At 48.8% G+C, this 10,811-nt stretch overlaps 1 protein-coding gene across 4 annotated transcripts; it reads right to left on the bottom strand.

Moving 5' to 3' along the window:
- LOC147974681 (serine carboxypeptidase-like 7) lies at positions 1-9,694 on the bottom strand. 4 transcript variants are annotated; one of them, XM_087517689.1, is made up of 14 exons: positions 9,383-9,693; positions 9,158-9,303; positions 6,326-6,402; positions 6,128-6,250; positions 5,949-6,051; positions 2,419-2,456; positions 2,179-2,283; positions 2,023-2,103; positions 1,634-1,789; positions 1,436-1,507; positions 1,047-1,165; positions 811-924; positions 382-471; positions 1-319 (listed from the first exon to the last, which is right to left on the bottom strand). In XM_087517689.1, the coding sequence occupies exons 1-14, from the start codon at positions 9,559-9,561 to the stop codon at positions 223-225; spliced, it is 1,500 nt and encodes a 499-aa protein (XP_087373815.1). In that variant the 5' UTR covers positions 9,562-9,693; the 3' UTR covers positions 1-222. The 4 variants fall into 4 exon arrangements, with proteins under 4 accessions (XP_087373815.1, XP_087373813.1, XP_087373814.1 ...); XM_087517687.1 differs by having other exon boundaries at positions 1-306; positions 426-471; positions 9,383-9,690; XM_087517688.1 differs by lacking the exon at positions 1-319 and having other exon boundaries at positions 337-701; positions 9,383-9,690.
- Positions 9,695-10,811: the final 1,117 nt, after the last annotated feature.

The following is a 10,811-nucleotide window of genomic DNA, read 5'->3' as shown; positions in this document are numbered from 1 at the left end:
TAAAACAAACAGAAACAGGGCTACACACGATCAAACATATTACCGGTAAGGCACAGGTCCGTCAAATTGGATGGCTAATCTTGTCAAGTGAGACTTAGTTAAGTCTCAGTCGACTGAGATTTAGCCAAACTGTTATTCAAAGTCCTAACGGATGAAAAAGGACATACAATATATTTATAACATTAACGACAACACGAGAAAAGGGTGCAACGAAAGCACACATCACAATGGCTTATTGTCAAGCCACCGCTGAGCCATGGCCAATCCTTGTTTAGGCCGGTAGCTTACAGCTGTATGACCTCCACCCTGCGTACGTAAGAAGCAAACCATGATTTATACTGTCACATCGGTCTATTGTCAGTAATAAACGTGATGGGTTTTGTATTATGCATCGAAATAATAGATAGAAGGGAAAATGATATAACCTTTACTGTTGCAAATATCATATGGTTTGCATATGCAATTGTAAATCTGCGCAAGAAAATGTATTCCTTAGTCAGACAATACAAAACCAACATATAGCTGAAACATGAAGCATGCAAAATTCTTTTGCTGACAAGGTTATGCACTTCCCCAACGGAACGCTAATTTGCTAAACTTATATGCAATAGAACTTCTCTTTTGCCAGGGTCTATGTGTGTATAGGTAATTCCATCATGCTGTAGCATTGTGTCCTTTATATGCTTTGATTGATGTAACTCCTGGTTTTCCGAGTGAGGATGTTCAGTCGGATTGTAATCCATTGAAGGGTTAGCAATGTTTAAACTTGGTCTAAAGTGGAAGGCAAAATCAAGAAGAGAGAGACTTAACCCTGCAGACTGGCCATCCACATGCCATGCTCTCCAGTTATCAACAATGGAGAAGTTGAAGGATCTTATCCACGCATGTGTTCCCAAAAATGGTACCAAAAGATCATGGTCTCCGCTGCACGCACGGGTCATGATTTTAAGACATGGAAAAATATACAGCTAGCATATGAAAATCCTCTCGCAAGAGAAAATATAACCGTGTGCTACAACTCCGGAATTCTCCTTTGGTATTTTCACCTGAATACAAGCGCACGGTAGCCCCTGGTGGTGAGGTTGAACTGGTACCCTATGCTACTTGGGACGTCGTGTGTATAGGGGAATTCACTGCTGCATCTTACCCACTTGCCAATGGTTCCCTATATGCCATAGTTGTGCAATCATTAATCATCACAACAACATTTCAAATAATTCATAAGCAATGACGGCATCAATTTAAGTTCAGAGCAACCGAAGTGTGTATAACTTTATTGCGTAGGCATGCTTTCAGGAAGGTTTTTCTTTTCTTTTTTGATGAAATGAAGTTGAATCTCGATTTCATTGACGAAACCAAGTCACTAAAAATTGAAAGCAAAACCCATACAGGCTGCCAGCTATTTAGAAAAACAGAGAAGATATCAAGTGGTCACCTTCTTGATCTTAAGAGCATCTCTAGTCCTGTTGTAATTCGCCCAAATGTTAGATAGGTAGTACCGATATGACTTCATTCAGAAAGCAATGCAGACAAATTCACATTAGAGGAACGATAGACAAGTCATCTAATTCAACAGTTCATACTCGATAAAATCTTCTATAGATTTAACACTCCAGGGATAATACTAACTTACGAAACAATTGATAGTGGGATCAGCAGATGATTCGGTTGGCTGAATCTGTTCTTCTGATAGAAACCTACTTCTTGAAGCATCATCCTTCACAGGTTTGGGAGCAGCACGTACACATCTATCATCTAAGATATATCCCTCGTCAACTTCAGAAATGAGCTGCAATACAAGAGAACAATGTCCATAATCAAATTTAGCTGCTACAAGTAATTTCATAAATATAATGTAGAGTTTGTTTCCTAGAACAGGTGTAGGATGAGGACCTTGCTCCCACTTTGTACTTTGCATTTTGTATATATTTGATTAATGAAAATTACCGTAGAACAATTGTTCTATAGTTACGAGGTTCAAAAAATAAATAAATGTAATATAGTCTAGTGATAGAATCTTACTTTTTGAATGGTATTTAGAACCCCCGCGCACATTTTAGTCACTGAGGTTACATAGTCTCCATCACAGTTCGCCATTGCAGCCTTTGAGAAAGAAAAGGAAAACAAAATCATGATTTTCTCACTGCACTTTGTCAAAACGTATTATTGTGGAATTACCTCATATAGTTGATCTGATATAATTCCAACACCATGAGCATATGGTATTTTGGTGTTGAAATCATCAAATGCGGAGCCTGTAATAGGGTTGCCAACTAGATAGCCCTGTAAAAAATTGAATTAAGAGAACAAAGAAAAGAAAATGTACGATTTCACATTACTTGCATACCCATTTTGTTATTACCTATATATACAATCTATCTAAAACAAAGTGATCATTTCAAGGCTAGGATTACTTGCCTTGAGATTAATCTCAGGTTGCCTTCTTTGTTCGTTTCCTGGAGTAAAGCAAAATCGAAAAGAACATTATGAACGGCCTTTGTTGCATAGGTCGGGTGATGTATTACCCTTTATAGAAAAAAAACATGAACGGCATGTGTCCAAGTTAAAAGGTGGGGACCATAAAGATTTATCCAAGAAGAAAAAAAAGAAGGAAAGAGCAACATTTAACTTCTAGAATTCTTTTAATCCATCAATTGTCATGTCTACATTTGGTCCCCAAACTCTAAAGTAAGGAAAACCTGGTCCCTTGCCACTTTGGACCGATACATGACACCGAGACAATGTTGCGAACCAATATGTGGTTGAATGGTTAGAGGGACTGTGGTATTCCTAACCCATCAGGGCTCAAGTCCTGGTGTTCGCATTTATTTCTGGATTTATTTCAGGATGTCCGGCGATGCGCATTCAGTGGGAGAAGATGTTCCCGTCGACGACGAGGTACCTACAGAAGGTCCTCATATGGGTAGGGAGTGCGTATGTGCGTTTATAGAAGTGAGTGTATGCACGTGTATATAAACGCTTGCATCTGTACTGTGTTAGAAAAAAAAAACACTGAGACAATGTTTGACCGACATAAATTGACTCCTTCCTTATGAAGATAGCAGTGGTGACCAACGGTCAAACGTTGCCACGGTGTCATGCCTTAGTGAAAAGCATTACACTCATCAAAACCACTCAAAATAGAGTGAATGTACAGCTCCAGGTTCCATACCCGCTTTAGACCTAACTCTATACGGAGTCGGCCATATGTAGCAACCCTCTTTCTATTTTCACCCTCACTTTGGAGAAAAAGGATATCCAGATATGGAACCTACATGTTTATATGTTGGTGTTTCCTAAGAGCATCTTCAGCCAAGCCTCCAAGAAGGCCTCCAGGTGATTTTTCGGCCGCCGGCGTAAAAAAATCGGCCTAGTCGCGCCTCCAAGGGCTCAGTTTTCGCCGGCTCGAGTCGAAATTGGCGCCGGCGGACCCAATCCGAACCCGGCGCGCTGGGGGTCGCTCGGGGGCGCCGGGCGAATCGTTTTTGGCGCGAAGAGCCGCGGGCCAGCTGCGTCAGCGACTCGACTCTCTTCTCGCCGTTTCGTCGTCCTCATCGCCTTGTTTCCCGCGGCGAATCAATGCCAAAGCTGCCGCGCTGCGCGCGCTGCCGCGCCGGTCAGCCTCCATTGATGCCTCACGGGCGGCGCAGTGAAGGCCGGGCGACGCGCGTCCCCTCGGCCGCCACGCCATCAAGCCACGCGTAACGCGCCGGCCAAGCCTACCACGCGGCGCCTCCGCCTATATACGCCGACTACCAGCGCGCCGGAGGCACGCACAGATACTCCACCGCCGACACGCCCATTTCTCCCCCTTCCTTCTCTCGCCGTCTCCAGTTCAGAAGAATGGCCGAGCGCTTTCCAGGCGACGGCGCGGCGGCGAATGGCTTCGGGCGCCGCCATCTTCGTGAGGACGAGGCTCGCGTCCTTTTCGAGGCCGAGTACCCGGTCCCGCCGGACATGCGGGTGCCCGGGGCTCGGAGGATCAGCGCCGGCGGCGTGCCGGTGCCACCACCACCCACCGGGGCGGCGCGGCGTGCGGAGATCGCACGTATCCGCGCGTCCCTGCCGCAGGTGGCGAGGGAGGGGCCACGGTACGTCCCTGACAGCCCGCTCTGAGAGCCCTACTTCCGCCGCCATCACACCGAGCAACTTGAGGCCACCAACGGCGTCGTGCCCTCCGGCAGGCTCAACTCCGAGGGCCGGTGCCGGTGGTGGGGCGTGCCCGGCCGCACGTTGGAGGCCGTCCTTGAGTACATCGAGGGCGGCAACACGCCGCGCCTCGAGTACCCCGCTCCCCCGTCCTTCTCACGCCGCCGTGGAAACTCCTGGACGTCGAGGCGCATGGAGCGGCCCGGGGCGTCCTCCTCCTCGTCCGGCCGCTCGTAGGGCTCTCCCTGCCTCCGCCCTGGCAAGCCGGAGCCCCAGGACACGCCTGTCAGCGCGTGCACCCGCAGCTCCGCGTCCGCATCGGCGACTCCGCCCCCCCCCTACCGGCCGCTTCGTCCTCGTCGATCCCAAGCCGGAGCCCGGCCTCCCCGCGGAGTACGAGGAGATAGCCCGGCGCGGCTTCTCCGACGAGGACGCCCTGCAGTGGGCGCGGGACGACTACCTCCGCGACGAGATGGTCCGGCAGCGCCGGGCCCTAGAGGAGATCGCCGCCCACAAGCGTGGGCGCGACGACGAGCACGGCATCGTGGTCCTCGACAGCGACGACGACGACGCCCCAGGACCGTCCAACCCGCCGCGCCAACCAGGGGAGGGATGCAGCAGGGACGGCGGCGGCGGAGACGACGACCGCGGCGGCGACTACACGCGGTTCTACCGCCTCCTCGGCATGTAGAACTGCAAAGGCGGGCGGCGGGCGGCGAGCGGCGAGGTAGACGACGAGGTAGACGACGATGGAGACGGCGGGGGCAGCCCGTGCTAGTTTTTTTTTTAAAATATGTTTAAATTTGAACGAACTCGCCGATGTTTGCGTTAAATTTGAGTCGTGTTTGCGCCGTATTTGACTTTTTTCAAAAAAACGCGGGCGCCGCGACTGGGGGGCATCACGCCCCCAGTGCGCGGTTTAGCGCCGGTGCGCCCCCAGGCGGCGATTTTTAGCCCCTCCTGGAGGGCCAACGGCTGGAGATGCTCTAACCTATAGCAAGGTGGGGCTAAGCTAATCAACACGGATAACTTAAGATATTCTATCACTTTGCGGCAACTACAGATCTAATCCCTTCTGGCTCCACCGTCCAGCCCGTGGATTCTCCTTCCCTTTGCCTAGTGGTCCAACGGTCGGTGATGGGGGAGGGGAATCCCAGTGCCTTCATTCCGGCTAGTACGTTGGGTTAGGTTTTTTCTTGCAGGGACGGCGTTCAGGCTGATGGCGACATCTCACCTTCGAGATGGTCTTCCGGGCTTCGATCCTCCTTGAGTTCACTCATCAGAAAGGATCGACGAAGCTCCAGCGTAGATTCCTGCTGTGACGATATTAAGGTTTCTCGCATAGCGTTCACGACGGCAACATACGGTGTCCAATGCTACAGATCGATTCAAGGGTTCAGCGGTGACGACTACAGCTACACAGGCAGGTCCTTAGGGTCACATGCACGACAACTTCCTGGCTGTCATCAATAAGGTCAGGCCGGCTCTAGTAGGGGAGCTGCGACACAGGCGCATAAGCTTTTGGTGGCGTTAATGGTCGTCCGTGGTTCAGAGACCTTAGTGTAATTTTTATTATGTTGGATATGCTTTATACTTTTGATGAACTTTTAGAATAGATCCATATCCTTTTTCACAAAAATGAAAAAATGGGGTACAGTGGAAGGCTTACTGCAGTTTGCACGCAGCCATCTAAATGCGTCCGTCCACTACTTATCTTAAGGGGTCCGCAATGCGTCGTTTGTTAAGACATGATTTATTTATATTTAAGATAGGATATGCATAGTGTTATCCAGAGTTACCTTGTGAGATGTATTGTGCGATGACTGGAATCATCTTTCCAGCATATGAACTTCCTCCAAGGTAAAAAGGATTTGAAATATAGCGTGGGTGATCACTGAACCACTACACATAAATAGGCATAGGATGTAAGCAACTGCCACACACAATTATTGGAAAAACAGTAAGTGTTTCTTCTCACCTTCTTCAGAAATGTGACAACTTGCGAAGAAGACGAGATGTCCCCGACATCATAACCTTTGGGATCACGAGCATACGAGAAGCCAGAACCGACAGGAGAATCCAAGAAGATGATGCTTGCGATCTGCGTATTGACAGGCTAACAAATCAGAGAAAGGAAACATCTCCAGTGCTGCAGTGTTATGACTGAATATCTCACCTTCGACCATGAGTAGGGATTAGAGACCAGCTGCGGCAAACTACCATTATAAGGTGCTAACACAAAATTTATAGGACCTGCGAAAAAACATCATGGACAGTAAAAGGAACATCATGGATCAATGGATGGATATCGCCATATCGGAAATCTAGCCATCAGCAAAATTGCACAAAGCCAGAGAGATCTACGGAGTTTAGGAGCGAAAAATTGCATCTACAATTTTCTTCTCAAAACTCAAAGCTGGCAAATTTGTTAGAATACATGCCACCACTTTTTTTTTTATCAAAATGATACTAGCAAACTGCAATATCCATGACAAACTCTTCAAACAAGCATTCGCCCCGCTTTATATATGAAGCCCAAACGCCGAACCGATACAGCAGGCGTGTGTGTGTGGTGGTGTTCAAGCAAGTCAAAAGATTAAAAAAAAAGACAACCGAGAGGATGGCGAGGACGCCATCTACCTGGAACTGAGCAAGAAAACAGGAGTCGGCAAACCTAACATGAGGCAACCTAGACTACCAAACGGGAACTTAACCACACCGCCTTGGGAAACCACCGGACCCCAACGCAACGAGTACACCAAGCTATTGCCGAAGAGGGCAAGCATCTATCCTCTTGCTTCGGGCCATGAAGCTCCGATCCTTGCAGTGGATAGTGAGGACCGAGTACGGTGACTATATGGACACGTGTAAATGATAGGAGACCAACGAATCAATTTCATGCCAAAGACAACGAAACCTAACACCAAGATCAAAGCAAGCCCGAAGGCACCAACACACTGCAACTGGAAGGTGCCAGAGTTCCCCGATGACGCCCCCAGGTGGGTAACGGCGCAGAGCGCCACCACCGTCGATCAAAAAACAACGTGCTAGGGTTTTCACCGGAACCCTGACACGGAGAAGAAACCGACAACGACGCCATCAAGAGGTAATTGACACCCGAGGCATCACCATCATCGGTGCCAAAAGCGCGGAGCTTTTGCTTGGATCCTCGCCATTGCCATCCGAGGTACCCTAGACCCAACCCAACCAGAGGAAAATGCCTCATTGCCAGCACGAGACCTCCAGATCCAGACAAGGAGCCGCCACCGCCAAAGCCACCATGAGGAAGGATCACCCACCACCCCTCCCCTCACTACCCCTATAGCCAAGAGAAGGCCCCACCACACTGACGCGCTGCTTGCCGCGGAGCCAAGCGCGCAGCCTCAACATTCAGGGTCGTCATCCTGGCATTCAAGACGGACCCACCACAACCATCGAAGCAACAGGGCGTCCGAGAACCATGCACCAAGACACGGACAATGTCAGCATGGAACTGCCATCGGTTAGGACCAGGCATCACCGATGTTGCCCCACGTGCAGAGAGTCCCACCATGGCCGGGGGCACGGGTCCTTGAGGCCAGCTAGCATCGTCCCCGGGTCTGCCATAGAAGACAGGCCGCCGGAGCGGTGGGCCTCAACGGGCCGGATCCGGTCTAGCCCTCAAGGCCACGACAAACCTACCCCTAGATCCACTACACCACCGGATGTCAGAACCCTGCACGCCACCACTGTTGTTGTCGACCATGGCCTGGCGCGAGCACCATCTGCTCCGCGCCGGCGAGGGGGGCGCCTGCGTTGCCCGAGTTCACATCCCCACCTCTGACTGAGTCGCATGTGCTCTCTGATGAGTAGTAAAATAAAAAATAGTAAAAAGTAAAAAGTAATTTTTTAGCAAACTTTGACAAATGCTTTGTATGCTTGCAAAAATTTATCATGAATGACATTCATGGAAGTCGAGGCAAAAAAACAAAGTCGACGCTTTGAAATGCAATTTTTTAAAACATTTTGTAGTGTTGATTTTTTTTTTTGCCATGACTTCCACGAATGTAATTTCATGATGAAAATTTTCAAGGACTAAAAACATTTGTCAAAGTTTGCCAAAAAAACAGATTATTTTCATTATTTTCGGATTTTAGTGTTCATTCCGAGCTCATTTGAGCTGGGGAGGACTTTCGCTCTGGCTTTGTGAATTGGTCTCTCGTTGTTTCTCTCCCCATTGTCTGTTCTTTGTTTCTCTCCCCACTATCTCTCCGCCCCTCTCTCTCAATTTCCTTTGAGTTTTCTCTTTGGGTCCTCACACCCGAGGTCGCCACCGTGCCAGATCCAGATGCACGTCGCCGCCTCTTGAGCACGCCGTCCGCCACATGCCCACGCCACTCAGCGCTGACGTGCAGCTCTCCACCACCGCGCCCCACCCCCAGCATGACGCCCCTGCCGGCCAGCCGTGCCCTGATGAGCGAGAGGGTATAAGCATATCCATCATCCATGGCGAACTGACAAAACCGTCGCTCCACTTTTAGATATGGACCAGGAGGTGGTGCAACGTGGCATCTACCGCGTCGATGACGGCGGGTCCCCACAGAATGGTGCAACAGAGTCTCAGTGTCGGATGCATATCGATGGACGTACGCAGGGAGGTGGCGTTGTTTGGTGTCATGGTGGCGTCGACGGCAGGCTTGACATGGTTGATGCGGTAGTGTCTGCTCTGAAGATGAAACGGTGGAAGACGGCGGCGGTGGACTCTGATGTGTGCCCCAGACCCGGCAAGCGGCTTGGTGGGGGCCTCCGGCTTTAGATGTTAGGCTTTGATGCGAGGTTTGTTTGGTATTCAGCTCGGACTATGACAGTCCTTCATCAACTGAATAGTAGTAGATGTTGTCAAGATGGTGTCTTCAGACTTACTAATGTATTACTTTGTACATTTTTTTATGAATAATCAATAAAATGTCTGTAGGTCGGGGTCATCCTCTTTTTCAAAAAAAAAACTTTGAGATTGCGAGGGACTAACCGACTTCGAAGACCATGCCGCTGAAGCCCGAGCAACCGGGCCCGCCGGTGAGCCACAGGATGACGGGGTCCGTGCCGGGGCTCCTCTCCGACTCGACGAAGTAGTAGAAGAGCTCCGTCCCGGTCTCCTCCTCCACGCCCACGTATCTGCCATGCACGGCATGCAATTCCGGACGGCCATGAGAGGCTCCTGGCCATTTCAAGATCGAACCAGCGACAGGCTTACCCGGTTTCGAGGTAGAAGGGGAGAGGGCCGTCGAATCCTGGCAGGCGGGTGACCACCGTCGACGCCGACGCCGACGCCGAGCGCGAGAGCAGCAGAAGCAGGAGGCCGGGAACGAGATGCAGCACCGGCAAGTGGTGGCGTCGCCCAGCGGTAGGCGTCCGGAGAAGCTTGACAGGCATATTGTTCTTTCTTTCTTGCTTGCTTTTCCGGGTGCTAGCTAGCTTGTAGGAGTAGTTGTAGGCACGGGCCTCGTTTAGTACTACAACTCCAGCAGTGCTGCTCGCGTCGATTTAAATGAACTAGTGGTACTGGATGAGCAAGAATGATTGACGGATCACCTACTCATTGTTGTTGTCATGTCACAAGAAAAAAATGACGGTGTGGATCATGTTGTCACCAAGATAGCATGCGTGATTGGCTCAACAGGCCCCAAACGGTATAGATAATGAATGTAGGAAATCAGCTGAAATTTGCGTGTGCATGCGAGTTTTCTACCCCTCCGTGTCCTACATTTTCACACCGCGCAAGAGGGGGGAGACTCTAAGATGACGTCCACGCTATGTCTCCCAAATCGCTACTCATCCATGCATGTTCCACGCATGCTTAAGATAGTGCAAAAATGAGTTGAGTAGAGATACGTCTCTGTCAGCGTGCAAGGCGTGCATGTATAAGTATAACAAAACCGATGGTGTAGCCGTATGCATGTCATTTTTTTAGTCGATTTGCATGGAATTTGATACTCCCTCCGTTCCTAAATATTTGTCTTTCTAAACATTTCAAATGTATTATAAAATACGGATGTATGTAGACATATTTTAGAGTGTAGATTTACTCATTTTACTTTATATGTAGTCATTTGTTGAAATCTCTAAAAAGACAAATATTTAAGAACGGAGGAAGTATATGCGTACGACGACTGGATCAGAGGTAATCCAACCGATGTAACGAAGATTAAGAAAAATGGAGACATGATAGAGTATCGTTGCGCTTTGCATGATCCTCTTGTGCGTCCTTGTTGGTTCTGTGAAGAAACAGTGTGAATGAACAGCAACAATCGCTATTGATGGATGTCGATGATGGACAAATTTATATCTCTGAAAGGGACGCGTCGCACAGGCGTGATGTTTACAAGAGGCACGATCTGAACGACGCGTCCGTTACATTAGGATGCAATCGTTCGGGAGAGAAATCGGTTGTCGGTTCTACAGGCAGAGATTCTATTTAATTAAACTAATTAATTAATCATAACACTTCCTTTAATCTCTACTTTAATTATTCTTGTAAACATCATCATCGACATCTTGATGATCATCATGATTAGTCTTCTCCAAAAATCTTGTAGGAAAAATATGAGAAGATATGTACATATGCCATCAAAAACTCCTTCCAAAAATTCAATGAGAAAATAAGAAGAAACTGACATATCACA

Source organism: Triticum urartu, chromosome 4A (genome assembly GCF_056163025.1).
Source record: "Triticum urartu cultivar PI428250 chromosome 4A, HENAU_Tu73, whole genome shotgun sequence".
Taxonomy (NCBI): domain Eukaryota; kingdom Viridiplantae; phylum Streptophyta; class Magnoliopsida; order Poales; family Poaceae; genus Triticum; species Triticum urartu.
This window is presented reverse-complemented; position numbering and strand designations above follow the sequence as displayed.

What these genes read in the sequence shown, in the direction of transcription:
- LOC147974681 (XM_087517686.1), bottom strand. Translation starts at nt 9,561, where the DNA reads ATGCCTGTCAAGCTTCTCCGGACGCCTACCGCTGGGCGACGCCACCAC. An exon ending in CGCACAATACATCTCACAAG is followed by an intron (nt 2,457 to 5,948) that starts GTAACTCTGGAT and finishes GCTTTACTCCAG; the next exon opens with GAAACGAACAAAGAAGGCAA. An exon ending in AACCTGAGATTAATCTCAAG is followed by an intron (nt 2,284 to 2,418) that starts GCAAGTAATCCT and finishes AATTTTTTACAG; the next exon opens with GGCTATCTAGTTGGCAACCC.